This window comes from Empidonax traillii, unplaced genomic scaffold (assembly GCF_003031625.1).
Source record: "Empidonax traillii isolate 1590-97213 ecotype Southwest subspecies unplaced genomic scaffold, ASM303162v1 scaffold361:size2146424, whole genome shotgun sequence".
Lineage (NCBI taxonomy): Eukaryota > Metazoa > Chordata > Aves > Passeriformes > Tyrannidae > Empidonax > Empidonax traillii.
Genome location: NW_020955554.1, coordinates 451,037 through 475,320, shown reverse-complemented (window position 1 = coordinate 475,320; position 24,284 = coordinate 451,037). Strand labels below are relative to the sequence as shown.

Sequence of the window (24,284 nt, the reverse complement as noted above, 5' to 3'; positions counted from 1 at the left end):
GCAACTATTTGTGTGTCTTCAGACAGCAAATGCTGCTCTTCTTCCAAAGGCCGAGCCAGACTCCGGGGGTTTCAGAACATTCCTGAGACAGTGACAGTGCAAAACAACACAGAGTTTCTCTGCACCATCCCACTGCTCGGGGGAGCATTCTCCACACTTCCTGGGAGCCAAGGAAATGGTATTTAAGATGGTGCAGTGAATTACAGGCAACTTGCCCAAAAGTGGAGGACTATAGAATCCAGAATCAGCCTTCCAGCTCCATCCACCACTCCTCCTTTCTGTTCCTGATTCCAAATCCTAAGGGGTTTGGTCATCCTTTGCCAGCAAAGCAAATACAGGAGAAAAACCACTTTTGGGGCAAGAAATGCACCATGCTGTTCAAGCTGGACAAAAAGAGCAAATAGCTGGTGGCACTCGGAGCCACGGGCAGGGTGGCAGCAGCCAGAAACCTTTTCTCTCTGCAGCACCTCTGACACACCAACACCATCTCTGCAGTCCCAGCAAGAGACAGAAGGGATGATTTCTGTCCTGACAGGAGCTGGAGCCTGAGGCCATCACAAGCACAGCCTGGAGAGAGGCTGATCCCACTGGTTTGCAGCACAGCTTCTAAAGAAGATGAGGGACTCATCTGTGCTGCACCCCAAAAACTACCCCACAAGAAAGCTGGGACCCAATCTGCTCTGCTTTCACAAACAAAGCAAGAAAAATCAGTGTTTGTCCCTCAGCACTATGAAGTGAGCCAGGGTCTTCAAATACCCAAAGAAGAAAAGAAAGACCTGTGAAAAATGCAACCAAAGAAATGCCACCCAAACCCCCTTCTAGAGTAAATTAAAAACCAAATAAAACACACAAATAAATGCAATTAAAATACAGAGTAACTACAATGCTAGTAAAGGGGAAGGGGTGATGAGGAGAGGGACTTGTTACCAATTCAGAGATAACAGTCTTTGTTTTTTCCATGCGTTCAGGAATAATAATTAAAGGCAGAACACAATGAGATCCAATTTGTCACACAACACCTGCAATCAGCTGAGCGAGAAAAACTACATAAATAAAACTCCATACCAAAAATCCCACTGTTTAACTCCTGCATTGCAAAGTATACTTCGTGATTGTTTAATTAAAGTCATTTTTAGCTTTGCATGGCTGCAATCACCAAACATTGTCTCCCTGTCAGCCTTCGAGGGGCTAACACACTGTTGCCAACAATTAGGACAAATCTGTCTGACATTGTTTTCTCTAAAAATAAACCATGCATGTTAAGCAGCTTGAGAACAAACATGAAAACAAGATTTTAGGATAACATTTTTCTTCTCAGTGGAAACACAGTTCTGCAGGAAGCCCAAGTAATCACTCCAGGACCTACTCAACCACCACCACACCTTTGCTGCTGGCGAAGAGGACATAAATTGGAGGTTCTGGACACCTGTGATTAACAAAACTTTCTATGCAGAGGGAAAACATTAAATCCAGCCTCTTGGTCAAAATCCATTTGGGAAAATTCCCAACTTCCCTCCTTTACCAGCAATGGTCTGAGCACGGGCATCACAGCAAGAGAAAACAGCCTCTGCGAGTTTCTTTTCTTTTGGAAAACTGACTTGTCTCTAACTTGGCCCATCAGGAAGAAAATCCAACAGCACTGGAATAGCACCACAAGCATGCAGGTCACTCAGCTTGGGAAGGGAGCAGTCCTCTGAATCAGGAGCACCCGAGAAGCAAACATGCATGCACTTCCAAGGGCTGCTTCGTTTGCCACCCATCTACAATTCCAGGACCCAGCCATTCACCCGTGTCACACTCTACCCCAGATGTGGCTGCCCAACAGAGATGGTTAAATGTGACTCACAGAACAGAGATGACCCTCCAGTTCTCCTGATGAAATCACTGTAAATACAGCCTGAAACTGCCCAAAAGGGAAGAAAACAGTTTCTTATTGTTGTTTACAGCCAGGACTGTTCAAACTCCTGCACTGACAGTGGAAATCATGAACCTAATCCGAGGATGAGAGGCAGATACATACTCCAGTTTTGAAGCCACTCCATCTTTCTAGCCCTCACATGACACACGGATTAGAAGTAAAGGTGGCTTTGGGTGGCAGAGGAATAGGCAGGGGCCTCATCCACACTGACTATTCCCTCTCACACTAAATACAGTATGCCATTACAAAACTAACACTGCGAACCCTTAACCAAACTGAGGAAGTTAACATTTTCTACTCAGTGGATAGCAAGTCTATAGCTGCTCATTTTATACCCTGTTCTCATCTCTGAAGGCTTTTATTCTCCAGAGCAAATTAATCAGGCAGCTTGCATTATATGTTCTTTCTCCAGGCCTGGCTCCCCTCGGCATCTCTATTGATCTTCACTCAGTAAGCCATTAGCAAGAGGTTTTGAAAATTTGCTGGTTTTACAGTTCGCAGAGAAAGCCAAGTCCAATTTAGAGGGATTGCCAGATTCAGGTTTGAGAGCTCAGTCCTTCGGGGGAAAAGATCACCATTTCTCAACAACGGTCAGATCCTGTTCTGCCATTCATCCCCACGTGCCTGTGTTTCTGCTGCTCAGTGCTCCTCTCTGCTTTTCCAGATGTCCAAGGAGATCAGAATTGAGAGAGAATGGACAAGTACCACAAGTCAGCAAATAAGACAGGGGGAAAGCAATCTACGAGATTGTTGCACAAAAACAACAGGAGGAAGACGTGAAGAGAGGGGTAGAAAGGTGACAACTTTTAATACATAACCGTGAACTTTTGGACAAATTATGTTTCTCTTGGACTCCACAAGGTCACCTCTGCAAGATACCTCCCTCAGGTTCCCATTTCCTCTCTAATCAAATAAAGCCATGGTGGTAAAGAAGAGTGGTGCAACTGCAGTGTATTTCTGCCACACTTTTTGGTGCATGTGCAAGACGACCTTTGTTCCATCTCCCTTTGTCAGTTGTTTTCTCTTTTTTGCATGAAAGCAACTTCAACTAAAACTGATCACCCATCCTTCCCATAAAATATTGTATGAGATCCTGCATATGTGCTGACTCAAATGAACTGCTGTGGACTTGCTGAAGTGTGCCTGCCCCCCACCCAGCAGGACAAGGACCACGGCAGAGGATGCACAGGCAGACAGGAGCACTGGCTGTGCCGAGGGCTCCGAGCACCACGTGCGTGTGCGCACTGCAATTCCGTTGTGTCGAGTTCTCCAGCTGACTTTCACACTGTGCAGACATTATCCCCTGGCAAACAATGGTGCTCATTCTCCCGCCCGTTCCCAACAGCCAGCAGGACACCCTGCGTCCTGCTGCACCCAGGGAGCACAAATGCCAGCCTGGGGTAGCGTTACCCCCTCGCAGCCGTCGCCCAAAGCCGGGCTCACTGCTCAGCCAGGGGCTGTTACACGAGCTGAGCCCAGCTGGGCATCCCCACACTCCCAGAGGGAATGAGAGAAAAGAAGATTCTTCAACAAAAGAAACCCTCAGTTGTAGACCTGAAGTTGCCCACAGCACTGAGCCACACATTGAAGATAGATCTGCTCGTCTACAGCCCAGCCCAAGGCACAGAGGCTGGAGGGCCACTGGGTGACCAGCCCTCTCCTTGGCTCGCTGGAGCTCGCAGAACTCCAGCTGAACAACTGGCTGGCACTGTGCTACCACTGGGAGGGCGGGCCAGAAGCTTCCTTGGAGCACGACCAGCTCCACTTCTGCTTTTAGCCTGCAGTCGGAATGTTTTATTCAGGCTCCTTCATCTCCATCCTGCTCCCTGGCAGCGGGAGCCAGAGGTGAGTCAGTCCTCCTGCAAGCCACTGACCTCAGGGTAAAGGAGGTGATGGGTGTGGGGGGGTCAAGCATGGCTAGTTCTTCAGTCTTTCAATATTTATTCTACTTCTGCTCCCTGCCCTTGTTTTCAGTCACGGTGGGTTCAGCACACCCACCCATCTCTGAAGCCACCCAGATCAGTCTGGCCATGCTGCAGGGGTGCTGACTGGACCTGGCTAGTCAGCTCTGGAGAGAGGTCGAGTGGTGTCACAAGCAATTGAGGTGGTCTAGAAACACCTCTGCTCTGCACCTACTGTTCCACTGAAAGGAAGGAAAAAGAGAAATAAACAAAAAAGGAAGAAAGGAATAAAAAGGCAAAATACACTCCCTGTCCTCACTGCAGGCAGCTCCCCAGGGTCAGTCACTATGGGGGAAGGAAAGGCAGAATCAATCTCCTGCTCAGGGGTACCCAAACTCACTTGACACCGGAGATAAATCTGTATCCAGGAGGAAATCGAGCTCTCTCCACTACAGACCCAACAGAGATTGTGTAATGAGGTGCTTCCTTGCCCACACCACCACAAACACAAGCCGCCTGCATGCAGAAAAATAAGTGCATATCGTTTTCTTTAGAAATCCACCAACCATTTCACCTCCCCCTCACTTCAAGCAGTGAAAACAACTTCTGTCCAACTGTCACGTGAGATTTAAGCAGAAATGACAAGAAAGGCAGCTTTGTACAACTCTCCCTGCAATTCTCCCATCTATGATGTACAGGGAAAGCAGAGGGAGATGGAGAATTCAATAACATGCAGAGGCCGAACAAAATGACCAGCAGCAATATACTGCATGCACACACACCCCCCCCTCTGACAGCCACCACTGCCTGCTTCTCTCTATCTGGGCATTCTGCTGCTCTTCGTTGCCATTTATCAAAAAGGTATTGGCAAAACAACAGGAATAAAGTCCCAAAGAGGGTTTTCTCCCCATGCTCCTCTGCCAGGATTTCCTGTTCAGGCAGTGATCTACAGCTCTGGCAGGGTCTGGAGACAGTGCCCTAGCCCAGACTCACAATGGTTTGATGCAGACATGTTAATACCATGCTAAGGATGTAATTTTCTTATGAGGGATGCAGACCAGCCCTGGCAGCAATTATTATAGTAGTTCCATGCATAACTCCCCTGGTTATTCCAGCTACAACCCACTAATATGGCCCTCTGCTCTTTTTAAAGTAGCCTTTCACACATCTGCCTAAACTATAATTTGCTCATTTCACAAGATCTAAGGCTTGTACCAGCACAACCTCTCTTATGTGTATTTAACCCACATCATGGGTTAAACACTGCACCAGTGTGAATTCTGGGGAAGCAAACTGCTCACAATCCAAATTACATTCATTACACAATTTGAGTGGGTTTGGGGTTGGGTGTTACTGGTTTTCTGAATTTTAAGTTTTGATCCACCATTGAAAAGCTTTTGAGGACATCTGCCCCCAGCAGCCCAAGTATTATTAAAAAATCCTCCAAGCAGGTATGAAATGCCTTTGAGGGCTGGGAATGAAGAGCAACCCCCAGACACACATCCAGAGATATCTGAATGTACAGTTGGAGGAGAAATGGTCTTTGAGATTTTCATCTCTTCCCTCACGGAAGATTAAAAATCAGTTTTGAACCTTGTCACCAGAAAGCTTAAAGACAGTGGATCCACTGGAGAGAACTGAAGAGACATCTCCAGCTATCAGTTAGGATATCATATCCCAAGGCCACCAAGAGCCAATTTCCCCCTCCGAAATTCTTCAGCGTTCACACAAACCTCATCCCCCTCCAATATTTACACAATGCCCAGAAGAGCTGGGGGTGGGAGAAAAAAAAAACCAAGTAAAGCCCTGTGCATGTCCAGCAGGGTTTCCACTGCACTTGGCAGAGCTGGGGAAGACGAGAGGCAGAAATCCCGAGGGCAGGATGGGCGAGAAGGGATCTGCTCCGGGCAGCTCTGCTGGGCGCTCTCACGTGCCTTCAGCATTCCCAGCGCGATTCCAGAGCTGCTCGGGAGGCAGGCTGGAATCATGAGCATTCCACAGAACCAGGCAGAGGCAGGCAACAGTTACTGGGGGAATTATTATCTCTGAGAGCAACCCACTGCCTTGCTGTGCTGCTGTCTGCACTTTCCAACTGATTAGGCCAAAGGATTGGGGGGAATTTCACCAACTAAATCCCGAGAATATAGAAAAAGGAGGGGGAGGAGAGAACAGCGAGGGCTGATGGACGTTCAGCAGCAAAAGATGCCTTTTCCTGTTGGACTAACAAAAATTCACAGTCACTAAACAAGCGGAGAGAGGACCCTTTAACAGGAACAGCTGAGAGATTGATTTGAGAATGAGAAAAAGAACGTTTTTACAGAGTGAAAAGCTCTACCCCATGCAGCTATTTGTAGCAGCTAGAATACACTGGATTTCTTGCCTTTATCACCACAAACAAGAGGCTGTTTATATTGTAAAGCTGCAAGTTACACGGCCAGTACCAGTGTCTGTTCCTTTATACTTCATCTCCCAATTTTATCATAAACAAACACGCAGCTTACGGTTGCCTATAAATTTCATCCTCAAACTCTTCAGAACAAAACACCGTGTACTTTAATCTTAATGTACTTCCTATCAAAAAGATCCTGCTTGCGGGGTTTACAACTACTAAGCAGTAAAGTACTGTGAGATAAGTTATCCCTATTTCACAGAAGAAACAGAGGGACAGAGATTAAATAACTTATCTAGACAGGGGGAAAAGTGACATGCCCCAATTTTCAACTCTGATTTTTCCAGCCCCATCACCCCAAGCTGTGCTGAAAGTACTTTGGAGGGGCTGTTGAGCAGTTACTGCGAAGAAAATTATTCGCAAAAAATTAAATTTCCCACCCAGTTTTAATAAAACTTCCACACTGATATTCAATAAGCAGGACACAAAAAAACTCACAGGTTTAAACATCTCAGAGAACTTAAAACTGGGTGCTTGTGCACCTGTAATCATTTGAACAGAAGGCTTTATGCAGGACCAGGACACTTCACAGGTGCTGCTCTGCTCAAAATAAATATATAAAATAAATAGATAAATATATATATAACATATATATAAATAAATATAATATATAAATAAATATATAAAATAAATATAACAGTGCCACCAGTGCTCAGCCCAAAAGAACAGGCAAAGGAACAAGCAGGAGTTTACAAGAAACCTAAGACAGGTCCTTATTTTCCTTGTTTTCCTTGGAAAACAAGAAACCCCTTCAGCTCCCAGTGAAGCTGGGTGACACCAGGCAGGTGGATACAGCTGCCTCCCTGGAACCCACCCTCTAATGTACACACTTAGCAGTTTAACGTGAAGTTGTCACAAGAAAATAAATATGTAATTTCCTTAAAACACTTCTTAACATACAACCTTCAATCCCTGAATCCTAAAGGCTGCTGAATGACTGACAAGGCATTGTTCCACAGACCCTTGAAAAGGTTATGTTTATAAAAGACTTCTACCTCTCACCAAAAGAGGAAACACTTAAGCAGTTTAAATTTGGTGTAGCAAGAAACTTGCATACAGATTAGCCAATTTATTTATTATGATGTTGAGAGATCCTGTTTTATTAGCTTAATTTGTCTTTAGCAGCACTGGAGACCAAGGTAACTACAGCTGCATTGCTGGAGCCTGTACAGAAAAAAAAAACAGCTTTTGAAAAAATTTCTTCTTATTCTTGTATTTGCAACTTGGTTTTGTTTGTTTGTTTTTAAAAAAGGCTGGCTTATTTGAAGCAAATGGAGCTTTTAAAAAGCTTGCTGGCTGTTGGCAAATATTTTATACCACTTCTCCACTTCAAAGACTGTTCATATCAGAGATTCTGCAAAGTCCACAGCATGCTAAATTGACACAAATCCCTGACAGAAACAGCTTATATGTAACCTACCAAGCAAAATTCAGCTACTTGAATAATTAATATTCTTCAAATTAAGATTTCACTTAGCTCTCTAGGTGTACAGTATTAAATCTATTACCATTTGTTAATATTCAGCGTATCAGTGGAGTTAAGATCAAAATCAGAGAGCAGACAAGGAAACCTGGAGCCAGCAAGGACAGAGTTTGGCCACTGGCCTCATCAAGGCACCGCTTCACCTTTGGTCACTTCTTCCTGCTTCAGTTTATTTTTCCTTGTTTCCTCCAGCTTTTTTTTTTATTTTATTTTTTTTTCCTTTCATGTCTCCTCTGAAACACACTGCAGCTCCAGTGAGTTCCCAACCCCTGAACAACGTGTCCTCAAACTGCACAGCCAAGAACGCCAATACAAATGAAATCTGTGCTGCAGCTTTTGTGGAGCTGAGACCACCTCACATCATTGTCCTGCCTGATATTTTAAAAAAAAAAAAAATAAAAAAAAGACTACAAGAGCGAGCCACCTTGCTTCCTTCGAGTCTGAAGAGGCTCTGAGAATGAAAAAATACAAAGCAGCTAACAGTAATCACTTACACAGAATCCCTCATCCGTGCCTTTTGCTTGCAGGGAGCACCAAGACAGAACACAACATCAGATCCACATGAAATTCTGCACCTAATCTGCAAACCAGTTACCATGACTGCACATGCAAATTGGTCAGATAAAAGCCAGTCAGAGAAATAATTGGCTATTTGGAGGTACAAAATGACTAATTTATCACAGCCACCACATAAGTGTTTTTTTCCCTCCTCTTCATAATTGCGCCACTTAATCCTCAAAGTCCAACCTAGCATTTCAGATGCAATATGGTACAGAAAGTACTGAAACAAAGTGAGAAACAGAGAAGCCAGGCTCTGTCCAGAGGCCCAGCACTCCTGTGACACAGGTCCAGACTTTCATCTGTGCCCTGCAGTTCCTGGCAGGAAGTCAAGGCACAACTTCTGAAGGTGACTGTAAAAACACACCCGTTCCCAGCAGACTTAAACACATCTTGGTGGGAACTGAGGAAGTTCTTCTTCTCTGAAGAAGCCTTAGAAACCACCAGCACTGAAAACCCCTGCGTGGGTTGCATCTCTGTGGTGTGTGTCACCGATGCCACTTGTGAGCCCAAACCTCCTGAACAGAGGACCTTCAGCGACCGACCTTCAGCACCGTTTTCCTGACACTATTCAGGCAGTATTTTCTACAAATCATAACTCCACACAACTCTCACATTTTCCTGACAAGCAAAAACTCAGCACAAGTATCAAAACCCATCACCACTTAAGCCTTCTAAGTAGCTACAGCCAACTACAGCTTCATTTTAGGTCCTCACAACTAAGGCAGGAGCAAAGCATTAGTCACTTCTCCCCTCATCCAGGAGGCAACGGGCATCAGTGACAAATGATGTCCCTTAGTGGCAAATGCAAAGACTAGACAGCTTCAACTTTAATGCCACTTTTGCCTAATAATATAACAACTGCTGGAATCATTGATAATTTCCTTTTAATACCTTCTTCGTGGGGTATGAAATTAATTCAACTAAGGCAGAAGTACAGAAGAATACAGGAGGCAAAGCAGAACAGGTCTGTATAAAATCTCACACTCCGATGCTTAGACTTCCAGGATGCCACGCCAGCAAGCTTTCTAATAAACCCTTTATTCAAGCAGGAAAGCCATCCTTAAATATTCCCTCTTCCAGGCACAGGGCAAGTAGATCCATTGCTAGAAACTATCTGTTTTTCTTGTACTTCAAACATTACCACCTGTGAAATGGGTCTAATATCTTCACACAGTAATAGTGAAACCCTACATAGGAGCTGATATAACAACGTCATCTCACTTCTTCTGACATTTATAACATCATCCTCTCTGCCTATTTCCAGCCCAGTAAATAAGCATTATCAGCCTCCCTCCTGCACAAAGCTGCACCTGGTCATACCAAACTGTGGGCAGGACGTAAAAGTACAAAGTGCAAAACTATAAAATAAACCTAGGCAAAAAGACAATTCTTTGTCTAAAACTATCAAATTATGAGATTACCAAGGGAAGCTTGTAGGTTCTTCTAGTGAAATTTCAGCTCCACATTCTCACTGGAGTTGGGAATCCACGGTGTAGCCAACTGCACTTTCTCCTGCAACTGGGGTCGAGAAAGCCCCTGGCCCCAGACAGGTTTCTCCCCTGCATTTCTGGCAGGTGCTTTCCCATCTTCTCTCTCTCCCGGTGTTTGCTGATGGGCCCACATGCGCTGCTGGAGATGGGATGTGGCATCCACGCTCAGAAGTAAAAAAACCCTCTGCCCAGATGTGCTAATCCCCTGTGGCAACCCCCTTCACCACACATGACCTCCAGTGGCACGACTTGACAAGGTCAGTGACTACCGTGCCACAGAGGTTACTTATGCTCACTGAAGTCTCCGATGTGCACACAAGAGGGGCCCTCCCCCCTCTTTCAGTGCAATTAAATGCTTTTTATTTAGACATTTGCACAATTTACATGCCATTTTTTTCCCCACACAACCAAGCTCCATTAAAAGCATTTTCAGGCAGCAGAGCCGGCGTTTAGCTGGGCTCGAACGCTGATCTTATCCCTCCCGACACTTTCTTCAATCCCTCTGTGGGATTACAGCTGGGAAAATGACACTGATGAGAAGAGCTGCTTCTTCCCCCACTCTCTGGATCTAATACCCAACACAGGCTTCTCCTTTATACAACACACGCACAGGATACAGCACAGAAAGACAGGAGGATAAAAAAAAAAAAAAAATAACAGGAGGCTAAAAAGAAGGAATTTTTGTGTGAACAGAGCTAAAAATGCCATTTACAGACTGAACTGCTTTTAACTTCCTGCCATCAAGAGGGTTAGATACCTCATCCCCTCCAAGCACTCAACCAAGCACAAAAAAGCTTGTCTCTTCTTTCTCCCTGTCACATTGAAACTAATCAGTGAAAACAAGGTAGAAACTGGGTTCTCAGAGCAATTAAATTGCAAGTGAAGTTTTATCTTTCCCAGTAATCCCTTCTACCCTCAGACAGCCCCCATCACCCCATATACAACCACATCATCCCAACTTCACAAGCTTAACCAAGACCAGAGTCATTCCAGCACAATCATCATTTTACACCAGCCATTTTAGTGGCCCCTCGACTTAGATGACCTAAAACACACAAAGAACATGCAGCTCTAATCCTGCTACAAAGGCTCAGGCCATATTTGCAGGGTTTCTTTAATCAATACACATCTGCTCTGCATCCCCCACTCCCCTGCATCCCGCCTCCCCTGTGCCAGAAGGGCATTTGCATGGCTGTGCAGCCAGCCAGACCAGGGAACCAGGGAATTAGTTTTCCTGGCAGCATAAATGCTAGTGCTGGCACAAGGGAGGTAATCGGGACAAGCAGCCAGGGCAGGAAAGGACCATCCCCTTCAGCAAAACCACGTACTTATGGCAGATTAAAGCGGTCACAGCCCCAGCTCCCTGCTCGCTGTCCCCCTATTTCTTCAAGCGTGGGAATTACCCAGCAGCACGGAAGATCAAGTTGTTTAGCTTTGCAAAAGGGTGTCCATCTAAACACAGAGCTATTTTCACAGCTTGCTTCTTCTCTCACCGGCCTCCCCTCCCTTTAAAAGGGGAAAAAAAATAAAAAAATAACTGAATAAAGGGATTTGGATGCCATCAGTCACCACGTTCCTGTTCCTGGGCAGGGAGCGAAGGACAGTGCTGGGCTGCAAGGGACTGAGGACAGAAGCCCTGGGCTCCTAAATGGAAGGGTGCTAACATTTTCCTCTGGCAAGGTAAACAAACCCGGCAGTACAAAGATTGAATGACTCCACGGAACAAAAGGGAAAATAAGGTCAAACCAGGGGGGGAAAAAAAAAAAAAAAAAAAAAGGAAAGAAAAGAAACAAGAAGCAGCCAAGATGAGAGAGATATGACAGATACAAACACACAGACCAAAAACCCCAAGAGGCTGCTCGTTAGCTCTGAAGCCGAGCACATGGAAAAAGAGAAGAATTTACTTCTTCCTCAACTGGAATGTTTGCATAATTGTCACTTTCAATTTTACATAATTCCCTTTTCTACACATTTGTTTCGTGTCTAGGCCACCATGCATGAAATAAATCCCTGTCTCGGAGCACGGCCTGTCTGAGTGACTCAGGGTGCTAAGGAGATTGGGTTTCCCGTTTATTCCTGTATTACATTCCAAGAAGGTGTGAACAATGCTTCATCAGACTTAAAATAATACCGACCAAACAGATATCCGCCCTGGCCAGGAGGAGTTTGCACAGGCACATTTTTCTAAAACCATCACTCTTTAAGTGTGTGGTATTACTGAAGCACTAATTAAATACCATTTCCCCCCTTCCCTCCATGGGACACACTGAACACAGGGCATGCACTTAACCGGCAAATAACTCAGTCTGAAGTTTTAGGGTTGTTTCTTTCCCCATCCCCAATTAAAATTATATGCATTCACTTTGGGGACTGGTTCAATTTTCTTCACATTTAGTGCTGATACCCAGGTGCCCTATTAAAAAAGCTAAGTTATAAGCCCAGATATTGAAATATCAACACTAATTAGGTCTTTCAGAACACATTTTCAGATGCTGTTTAGAAAATCTACATTAAAAAGAGTGGGGGCAACGGATGAACTTCCAACATTAAAAGCAGTAGCTGTGGGTAATTAGGCACCCAAATTCTCAATCTTTTTTAACAATAGAGACAAACCATTTCAGTGACCATGGTCTAAAAGAGAACACAATACTATTTCTTTTTTCAGGCTGAAGAAAACAGAAAGTTTAAACGCTGTTAAACAGAGGTGATCTTTAAAGTTCATTAAACTTTAAAGCTTCACAACATATCATTAGAAGAACTAGCAAATCAAAAAAAAAGGAAAATTTCTGTACACCGCAGCAAAAGCTTTAATCTGTAATTCAGCTGCTACTGAATTCTGACCTTCTTGAAAGGTACCTGCAGCCCCCAGACATTCGAGCGTTTCTAGTTTGGCAGCTGCCTGGGAAGCCTGAGCAATGGGATGTGGATTCACCACATGGGGAAACCTTCACAGCCTGTTTCTGTTCTTTTCACCAGCAGCAGGAACACATTGCAGAATTTACCAGAATTTACTCTTTCCGAAAAGGCTTGATCACCATGAAGACACGATTAATCTCCTCCCAACCTCAAAGTAAGTACAAGGATGCTCCAGTAAAATTGGTAAAAAGAAGCTACTCTTTGCAATTTTCCCCCATGTCTGTACTCTTATTGACATGCTTTATGTGTCTGGGTTACGCTTTAGGCACAGACTCATTATTCCTGCAGTATTCAGCAGAGACTCAGTGAATAATCACACTTTGCTTACGTTCGGAACGCCACAAAGGTAACACTGGGAAAAACACCAGTGACTTCATCTGCTAAACATTTATAAACAGGGAATGGGAATTTTAACACGCACACGCACAAAAAAAAAAAAAAAGTAGAGAGGTGTAAAAGAACAAAAAGAATTCACCTATTGCCTGAGACAAAGATCTATTCCACCTCTCAGCAGCTTCCCCTTTTTGCCCAGGTAAGCGCACCGGAACAGTGAAAAGTCACTTATTGGTAATTAGCAGAAAATCAGAAATACATAACAGCCAAGCCAAGGAACACCCCAAGGGAAGACAAGCTTTATTTGCTTGCAGGAAACACCACCAGCCCTAGTGCTGACACACACTCCACATTACAGCTTCTCAATTCCCCCCGCAGGTGCTGGCCCCACCCTGCAGCCACCGAGGACAGGCACGACAGGGAAGGAGGTGCCCACCCAGCCCAGGGTGACACAGAGCTGGGCGCAGCCAGACCTCTTCAGCTCCTGGCGCCCCAGCAGCACAATCCTCCAGCAGCCTCCTGATAGTTTTTGCAGTCTGTTTCCATCCAGCACTTCCTGAAAACCAGACTCGGTTGAGTCTGAGACCAGCCTGTGAGTTTACCCGTTTTACTGCAGTAACTCCTCGTTATTTGATCACTTCCCAACGCTGACACACATGAAGGAGTTGTCTTTCTGTGCTGCTGGTGCAGTGCATGAACCTCCCCTCTCCAAGCAACCACAGCAAGCAGTGGCAGTAAAATCTGCCAAGTAAAATCTGTAAGTCTTAAAAAAAAAGGACCCGTCTTTCTGGCAACACACACTTATTTCTCGCAACAAGCCTAAAACTTGTACAAATAACCTAGTAATGAGCACAGAATCTTTTCTGATCGGGTCCTGCAAGCACTTTTGCCCAGATGCAGCTAAAATTTTAATTTCTAAGTCATACACCCTCTGTGACTTAGTGTCACCCAGTGATGTGGAAGGAAAGTCATGAGCTGTGTGAAATCAAGCTACAGACCATGTGCAGCCCAGAGGCTCTCATTTCTGTTTCATTAACCCTCTTCCCAACACAAACAGCATCGGAAACGCCGATCAAAGTCACCTCAAAATGGTTCTCCCCACGCAAGTTACATCGACCCTGCAGATGCAATGGACAGGATCTGAGAAAGCAGCTCAACCCATCAAGTACCTGCAGGGACAGGCTGCAAACGAAGCGCCCACCAGCCCCCCTCACTGTCAAACCCACACCAGGGGCTGCCCAGAGGATGATAACAGGGCTTGAATAAGGTTATCAGTTTGTTTGATGTAATCAACAACATTACCATGTGCACATTACAACAAACGTACAGACATCTGCAGAGCTTGATGGATGAGCTGATAGCAGGCGAGTTATAAAATCCATCTGGCTGGAAAACCATTGTCATTTTCAGCTAAAAATCACATTAGCAACTCATATCACAACTTGGTAACTATTTGGCATCAAACTACAATACCAGAGTAAATGGTGTTGTTCTTTCCTGGAGAGATCTTGCAAAATATTCAGTAACTCAACACTAACAGCACTATGACGAATTTTTAACCTTTTCTTTTTTTTTTTTTTTTTTTAAATGCACCAAAAAAAAGGAAGGAGGTTTTTGCCTACCTTGCAACAAAACCTCTCTTGAGATACAGGTCTGTTCTGCATCAGGAGACTTTCCTAATAAGTGCCTGAACGAGTGCTTCTATGAAGAAGCAAGATTATAAATCCAGAGCATCAGGAAGGACTGATGAAGCTTAGGGGGAGTTAAGAAGCCCTAAGTCAGGGCCTGTATTTTAACTCTAAGAGGAGAACTAAAGCTCAGGGAAATCTCACGCTGCGTTTGAACCAGCAGTGGCACCCAGAGCGAGGCAGGCTCAGCAGGGCACTGCACTGCTCAGGACACGCCACAGGAAAGGCACTTCCACACCACACACACACCCCTGATGTGGGGCACAGGAGAAACATCTCCCCAGCAGTTTGCACAGGGAGATCCTGACATCCCAGGCTTTCCCATCACCTCCTGCACAAACACAGCAACACAGGCCGAGTCAGATGTACCGGGGCTGAGAGTCAGTTCCCTTGGGTCAGAGGGATGACCTGAGTTTCCCTGAGAGGCAAATCCAGCCTCCCACATCAGGTACCCCAGCAGTGGCACTGGCAGCTGAGGCGACACAGGCAGCGATGAAAGGACTTGCCAAGAGCTCAGAGAGGAAACTTGTGGCGGAGTCAGAAAGAAAACCCCGTTATCTCAACTTCCGGACCCCTGTGCAAACCGCCAGACCACAAAACACTTTTATTGTAGGATAACATTTCAACAAATAGCTATTTTCTCTTAGCAGAAAACCCACTCTGCAGTTCTACTTTTAAAAACCCGTTTTTACTCCAGCTCCTGCAGGATCGCGAGCCAGCCCTCTGACGCGGCATAAACAATTTCTCCCTCCTTTGCATGCCCCAGTTTTATTAAGTAATCCCCATAAAAGCAATTACTGAGCTTTGGACTGAAAAATAACTAGGGGAAAAAAAAAAAAAAAAAAAGAAGGAGAGAGACAGCAAATTCTGCGTATCTTCATTTGCATACGGATTCCCTCCCTCCCCCTTTCTAAGGTTTTTGCCATGAGGTCTTTTATGTCTCTTTCAATAATCATATAATTATATGATTCCTAAAGTACACGCTGGCAACACTTCAGGGGATTTTAGTCATTACAGGTGACAAGACTTTTCTCTCATGTCTAATGCTCGCTAGGATTTCCTTCCACTTCATTCACAGATAAGATGAAGAACCGAGTGACACCCAAAACACTCTCACCGACAGATTTTGGAGGCATCAGCCCTTTTCCTTCTCCATTACACATCCAGGGAAGTGGGCAGAACTGAACTGCAGTGAACTTCAATTGGAATGAAGCACTTTTTCAATTAAGCCGCCCATAATTTTTCCCAGGCACCACATCCAACTCTTTTAATGGCTTTCACATTTTTTCTTTAATTTTACAGTCTGAAAGAAATGCCAAGGTTCCATCAAGGACCAAGAACGCCATAATTCCATTTCTTCCAATGGCTGCAAGTTATTAACAAGCTGTCAAAACATCATAATTATTTTATATCAAGTTTGACTGATTCCATAAACATCTCTTAGCTGCATATTATCTTGAGTCTCGCTCCCCCTGAGTGCAGGTATGTGCTCAGACTAAGTGGAGTAAAAAGGCTGCACGTCCTCTTTGACAGCAGTGCAAGAGACTTTTATGAGCCACCAAAACATCAACAGCAATAACACATTCTGATGCACTTGATGTCACTGTAAGGTTTGAGACACTGCTTACCCTGAAATTCTTTGGGGTTTTTGCTCCTCTGTACAAATAAGAGCTCCCAGGAAAGAAACTGCAGGCTCACCAACCAACAGGAGGGGTTAAAGAAATCAGCTTGGTGTCTGGCAGCAGCCACCCAAGAGCCAGCTCTGAATTACCATTTGTTTCCCAACTTGGGCTGCACACTTCCTCCTAACTCAGGCATCTTGTCACTAAGTACAGGCTAGATCAGGGATACCCTAGCATCAGAGTAAATTGATCTATATTTAAAATTGGGGGGGAAAAAAAAGAAAACCACCCAACAGTTATAGTCATATTTTTATGAAGCTTGAAGGAACATCTGTTGGAGAGGAAGATAATGTGACGATATCCAGCCACAAACACAATAAAGTTCACATTTAGACTACAGGCACTAGTGCATGATACGTATTTTCTTAATTCCTTTCTTTCACAGCCTGTGCAGAAGAGAAAGCAAGACAGCTTTTGGGAAAAGGAGAGGAGCCCAAGCACAGCTCCCTCGCCCTGCCGACAATGCACAGCAGTCCCCAAAATAGAACATTTAACTTCAAATTGCCATGTTTGTGTGGCACAACTATAGATAGCCAGCACAAGATTAAAAAAGCTTTGCTCTGAGCACAAAGGGAGAGACAGGAATGGTGCCATAAGCCCATTTTTTTGCAGCCAGCAGCGCAGGGAAATAATTTTGATCCCTTCAATCCCCTTATCCATGCCAACCACTGACCTTGCAGATGCAACTTTTGTTCAACTTCAGTCCCTTTTTGGCTTGAAGCAAGGCAGAGCTACAAAGGGAGCACTGCCCATTCATCCTGGATCATGCAAGGCCACGCACACAGCTGCCCCTGCGCTCCCGTTTACCAGGTACTTCAGAACTCCAGCTCCAGCCGCTCCGGACAAAATAATTAAGCTCCAAAAACTGACACGCACCTCTCTGCCTGTCATTAGGGTTCGAAACATCTGTGGGCCGGGCTGGGGCAGGTGGGGGAGCCCCACAGCCGGTGCAGTCCGTACCTGCCCAGCTTTCACAATCCCTCGCACCAGAGGAACTGGACCGACAACAACTGCGCGCAGGTCGGGTTTGCCCGGGCGGCTCGGAGGCTGCTTAACCCTCTCCTCCATTTTAAACGTCTCAGATTAATAGCACAGACTGATTCTTCTTCTCAGCATCAGAAGAGCATTCTTGATAGGTTCGTTAGTTTTGGAAAAGAGACTGTTTCTCAAGGAGATGGAGCAGGGCTGGTAGCACAGCGCCCCAACTCTTTTTTGTCTAGCAAGGCTGGAGCAGACACAGCCCCCGATGTGCTGAACACAGCAGAGCCAGAAGATATTTAAACAGCAAGAGCCACTTCACCTACATAAAACTCTTTTATACCTTTACAGTGATAAACTGGAGGCATTAAAGTGCAGCGAATTGGAAATTGTTCTCACTTACAACTGGATGTTCACCTACAACTGATACCAAGATGCACACCCCACGCACTGTATTTCAAATCTTTATTTCTAAAAAAAAAACTTGCATCAAGCAGGAAACAGCGTTTCAGTTCTGCTGATACTGTTCGCTCTCCAGTACTTGCTGCAGCACTGCAGACAAACTACACAACATTCCCACAACCTGCATCACCAGGACGACGACCAGGCACTGAAGAAGCTGAAGCAATAAGCGCACGTCGGGGAACACTCGCTCCAGCCAAGGTGCACACAGGTTTGGGATCCACGTGCATGCAAAACCCAGCAGGTCTAATAAGCTGATGCAGGGGGAGCAGCTGCAGTGGCTGTGCCTGCGGAATTTCACACCTCACCCACAGAAAGCAGGAGAGCAGGAGAATATCAAGAGTGAAAGGCAACAAACCACCCCAACATGTTTATGCTGATGTGTCTCCAGCCTGTCCAGTATCCCTGTATCTATAAGAATTTTTATAGGGGTGCAGTTGCCTGACCATCAGTCCTTCTGCAGAACAAGCAAGGACCTACTGAAGAAACAAGGAGAAATAAATCAGGCTGATCTCACCCTACCCTGCTCCCTTCCTCACTGCTGTTTGCCCAGAAAGCAACATTGTGATAGTTAGTCTCATTCTGTGAAATAACTGAGATAAACAATAAAAAGTGCATCTTGTTACCATACCGAGAGGACAGTAAGGTTTTCCGTTCTTACTGGACAAGAAGTCAAATGCACTACTGCAAGTAAGCATTAATTTGGATACAATGTAATTTAATAGTGGGGTGAAGTGGAACACTGCTTTTATTTTATGCCTTTCATTTAAAAAAAAAAAATAATCTTACCTGTGCAATACAGAGTACCTTATATTTCTTAAATGTTATAGATTATAATTCATTAAAAATTGAATCTATCTTTTGAATTTCTCTGTGGATGGTTGTTCCACTTGACATTTCAGCAAACTTCACCTCATGTTTTACCCCAGGTGTCAGAGTGCTGAAGAAAGACTAAGTAGTTATACCACAGGAAACCAGTTTGGAAGAACTGGTAAAATATTAAGAAGTATTTCAAAAAACCCAGATACACTTGGTCAAGTGCAGTTTGAGTTAAAAATGAGACCTCAGGTAGGGATGAGGGTGACCCCTGAGCTCCTCCCTCTTCCTGGCCCAGCAGATACTTCAGGCTTTCCAGAGCTCACCCCTCTGCTTCAGCTCTGCATTAACCACCTCTGATTCCTCCAACAAAAATATCTTAAGTACCTGCTTCAGACAAGATGCAAAAAAATAAAATAAAATAAAATAAAAACCAACAGCTAGGAGAACAAATCAATGGAGAGTAGCAAGCCTGCAGGAAAACCAGAAGGCATTTAGAGCCTTTAGAGCATCATCCAGAAAATCATTAGCTTTCCTGAGGTTAAAAGCACTTTTTAAAAGGAATAACTGGCCATCAGAAACGCTAGCTTGGTACAGCATCACCTGACAATCAAGTGGAAGGAAAAGAATACTTAAAGAAAAAAATACTTAAACATCTAACAACATGTTTTAAAATATAAGAATAGCTTAGAAAAAACCAAGCTGCACAGTGTATATATATAGAGAGAGATGATGACAAATCAGAAGGTACATAGCTAGGTCAGTGGAACTAGCACAAAACCTTTGGAGCAGGAAGCTGCAGCTAAATACACTGGTTTTCTTATCAATGAGAGATCAGAGCAACAGTAACAGGACAGTGCACAGCATACATGTGGAAACAGCCTTATCAAGATGACAGCTGGTGAAATTACGGGTTTTGTCCAGGAGTCTCCTGTCACCAACAGGCTGTCTAAACTGTGCCACACTCAGGCAGAGAAACGGGGGACTGCGAGTTGGCAACTGCCAGACCCCTGGGGATGAGCACAGGCAGGAGTGGGCAAAGCTTTCACCTCCTCAGGGTCTGCGACCAGGCACTGCTGGGCCCTGACTCAGCTCGTAAGGGCAGCATCTCCACCTCACCACCACGTGCACCCAGTCGAGGTCTGGCTCTCTCCAGCTTGGGGATCCACTTCTGCACGAGACATCACTCACATCTGAGCAGGGATTCTCCCGTATGTTCCATAAATAGGTTAAACACCGCTAAAAAACCACACACACACACACATCACGAAAGTTGAAATTTCCACTCAGAGCTCCAAAGCTTTGCTGGAATCTGTAAAAATGATATAAACAACCGCCAAAAAAGAAAAACACAACCCCTTGTCTTTTCAGCTACTTTGGGAGAACAATTGCTCTCAAAGATCGCATTCATTAACATTCTGATGAAGTTCCCTTTTAGCGCTGTTTTTCATACTTGAAAGGAACAGCTATGATCAGAGAGAGCCCTCAACTACCGACTCACTCATTTAGATTCTCTCGCTCTGATTCACCAATCACCTTCAAGAATAATTAGCAGCTTCATCTGAACGTAATGAATATACACACATGCTCACATACATACCATTCATTTCGGAAGGCTGGCAGAAATTCCCCCATTTTTCTGACTCCTGGCACGGGAACCACCTCCTGGGCAGCACCATCTCCTGATGGTTCTCCAGCAGCTGCCCACCTCGCCGGCCACCTCAAGCCAACAGCTCAGAGCAAACCGAGTTCGCAGGTCAACTCCAAAGTCGTGTTCAGTGGCTGGGTATTAAAAAAACCCTAAAACACCACTACACACACCACAGCTTTAACCTGTATGAAACCTGAGCTGGATTTATACACCAAGATCCAAGGGAAGGAAGGGAAAGGGGAAGGTTTAACTACTTATGCACAGAAAGAGGCTGCTGCTTGTTTGTCTATGGGCTTTTTTTGGCTTCCTTTTTTTTTTACTTAATTTAAAAAATATATATAATCAGCTCAGTCTTTATTTGGAAGATGGTAGGATAGGAGATACATAAGTCAAGTCACAAGTATCGCCAAAACAAGAAACGTGATTCTCAGATGTCAACTGCCAAAGTAAACATTGCCACATGAGTTACAACAAAATCCAAAATGCTTGAAATTCTCACCAAAGAGCTAACGGAGATCTCAAAGCCCTCCCTAAACCTTAGCTGCCCAGGTCAACACAAATGAAGAACATATATATTTATTCTATAAATTACTTACAGGAACACCAATGGTGAGAATTTGCTTCAGTGGGGAAGGGGAATTCACAATATTTTGAGATATAAAGAGAAACAAACAGAAAAGCACCTTACCTCTCCCAAGTGATTCTATCCTTAAGTTCAACCCAAATATTGACAAATTTAATTTCCAAGGGGAAGCCCAAAGCTTAGCCTATTTCATGTAATCACAGATCACTGTAACGTCAAGCAACAAACCAACCTAGAACACCACAATGAACTACCACATATGCAACAAAAGCTCTTTTTAGGATCAAAAATTAAATAACATACTTTCTTAATTCAGTACTGTCCTTAGGCTGTGTATTCACTTCTATACTTTCTCCCCCCTCATGAACTTAGAAGGTTTCAATTCTTATTTAATTTTAAAATACCATTACAGCAGATTTTACGTCCTCTTAAAAAAACGAATACACACCAAAATACAGATTTCTTCCAAAGCAGAAGAAAACCACCTGTTGCCCTCAAGTTCACCAGAGAACACAGCTCCACACTACACAAACTGACCTTGCCATTTCAGTCATTTACATGGGCATACACTGCTTTAAAGTAGTTCTGCCCTAACAATTCCCTTCCCTTGTTGCTGCATCACACCTGCCAGACATCACCCTTGGTCCAAGGCAGTGCTGTATGGAAAAATCCACACCATGCTAAGCATTTTCTTCTCTTTAGTGTCACAGGGATTTAGGGAATGCACACAATCATTAGGACGCTCCAAGAATACAACAACCTTGAATACAGCACACCTAGCTAGTGTGAAACAGTTGAATTCTGCTCACACTTCTCCCTCTGAGGTGCCAACATTGCCCAAGATGCTGAGGCGCACGTGTTCACTTGCATGTTGGTAAATACAGTAGAAATCAGTCAATGTCAGGTGAGACTCAAGTATTTTGCAACAGTTGAAAGTGGGTTGGTTTTGAAGATGGTTTTGTGGATTTTTGTTTTTAAAGAAAAACCAGAAGTGCTTCCACAGACAGAAGCACCTTGGGGTGGCAGACGTTTAAGGTCACAAGGGTAGAAGCCCTTGTGAGCCTTCTTATCAAGGTTACGGTTTGGGTGACTCAATAACAAGGCTCATCCCACTTGAAAAGCCCAGAGTTTTCCCCATCAGCCTGGAGGGACTGCACTATCATTTGAATTCTATTTCCTGATAATGTGCTCATCATGGTAGAAAATTTCTGCAGGAAGATGAATTTTACTTTCTTCACTGACAGCTCAGTAGAGACTCAGGGGTTTAATTGGACTTATCTGCTGATGCATATTTGACTAAGAGCATGCCCAAGAAGAAAAAAAAAAAAAGCAGCAATATACAGACAGGTCTAGGGCTTGGCTTAGAGGCACATGAAAGCAGATTGCTCACTCATTATCAGTTCTGCATGGACAAAGTAGCTGGCTTTCCTGTTAGGACAACACCCCACAGATGACGCCGCAAAGAGCCGGGGAACAGCCACGGCCAAGCCAACACAAACCATTTCCCCCCTCTGGTACCACCCACCCACAGCCGCTCAGGGACCACTGGGCTAAATGTCTCTTCTGGGCAGAAGCCCTGGCTCCACACAGGCAAGGGTCCTGACACGTCAGCAGATGGCCAAGGCCATCGCTGACATCCCTGTGGGCACAGAGGGACCATCTCTGGGACTCTGAGAAGTTGGTTCTGTGGGTGAAAAGCTCCGGATAACCACGATGCCACCAGAGGCCTGCAGGGCAGGAGGGGTGGGCTGGGGAGCACCAAAGCCAACAGACAAAATGGGACCTCAAAGTCTGAGCCAACAGCATTAGAGATCCCAGGGCAAATCTGAGACTGTTCATTAGCCTGAGCAGGAACTCCTCACCACTGTTTAAGGCAGGTTTACAGACACACAAGTGGCAGGAAATCCAAGGTAGGGAGAGCACCCAAAACTTTGCCCACGTTTTTATCACAGTGTGTCAAGGAAAGTGGGCAAAGGCACCAGGATTGCTCATATTTACTGGGAATTCAACTTATAACACCCACCAAGCAACTTGTTAGATGCTTCCTCTCGACAACTCACTTCTTCCCCTTGCACACAAACAAAACCAAAATCAAAAGCCAAACTCACAGTTTGTCAATGCCCCTCTGAAAATATTAAATTTCCTGCTCTGCTTAACTTAGCTCAGACAAGGCAGGCAGTATTTGCTCAGCAAATATTGTTTGTAATAAGTTAGACAAGCAATATTTTTTGCCAGCCTATTAACACCAGAAAAATATGTACAGTCAACAAGAGATGAAGAATTTGTTCAATTACTTCAAAAATGGGAATTACAACCGAGGGATTATTATCCATTTAAACATCTCTTTTCCACAAAATGTCAAACACTAGCCATTTGCTAACAATCTCCGGAGACAGATAAAGTAACATTTTGGCAATGCAAACACAAACTCCCGAGCTGGAGGAGGGGGGAGTAGGAGGAAGGAGGGCGGGAGGGGGGGGGGGAAGCTCCACCATTCACAACAATGCCGGACCATCCCAACACGCCAGGAATATTCTGCAGCCAATTAAAACCCCAAACAAACATTTGACTTTGCCCGAAGTGAAGGCGAAACACCGGCCGGAGCCGGGGAGAGGAGGGGGCCGGGGGGGAGGGAAGGAGCAAAAGGGAGGGGGGCACCAAGTTGGCAGCGGGAGCCGCGAGCACCGGGGCCGCCCCGGGATCCCCCCGGGGGGGAGGGGGGGACGGGGCTTGACACCAGGATTAATGCACCTTAATTGCCATTTGCAAAATTCAGCAGCCCCGAAAGCAGCGCCGCGCGCTCCCTTTCTCGATTTTTTTTTTTTTTTAAATTTTTTTTCCCCTCCTCTTCTCCTTCCATCCTCCCGCCCCGCCACCTCAAACCATCCGCCAACCCCACGCCCTCCGCGGGGAGGGCAGAGCCCCCCGTGTCCCCCCCACGCCGCTCTCACCTCCAGCGCTTCCAGGGTGTTGAAGCTGGCGATGGCGAAGCCATCGATCAGATCCTCTTCCTGGGAGCTGGACTCGCGGCGGCGGCGGCGCGGGGGCCGCGCGGCGCGGGCGGCGGGTGGCGGGCCCCGCGGGGCGGTGCAGTTCTGGCCGCCGTTCTCCTTGCCGGGGCTCGGCTCCTTCTCGGAGCCCGACGACGGGCTCTGGTTCCGCGGGTCGCGGGCCGCCGCCTCCCGCCGCCGCACGCGGTCCCGCTGCGACCTCGACCTCCGGCTCTGCCGGATTTTCCCATCCATCGCCGAAGAAGAAGCAAATTATATTAAAAAAAAAAAATTTAAAAAATAATAATAATAAAAATAATTAAAAAAAAAAATTAGAAGGCCGGGCGCGGGGGGGGGGGGAAAGGGGGGGGGGGGGGGGGGGG

At 45.3% G+C, this 24,284-nt stretch overlaps 1 protein-coding gene across 16 annotated transcripts in view; it reads right to left on the bottom strand.

The window, feature by feature from the left end:
* Positions 1–24,230, bottom strand: part of FBRSL1 (fibrosin like 1) — a 492,401-nt gene extending 468,171 nt beyond the window's left edge. For all 16 annotated transcript variants that reach the window (XM_027892612.1, XM_027892619.1, XM_027892625.1 and 13 more), the window contains exon 1: positions 23,863–24,230. In XM_027892612.1, coding sequence (XP_027748413.1) covers positions 23,863–24,156 — 294 coding nt within the window. In that variant the 5' untranslated portion in view covers positions 24,157–24,230. The remainder of the gene's footprint in view (positions 1–23,862) is intronic.
* Positions 24,231–24,284: the final 54 nt, after the last annotated feature.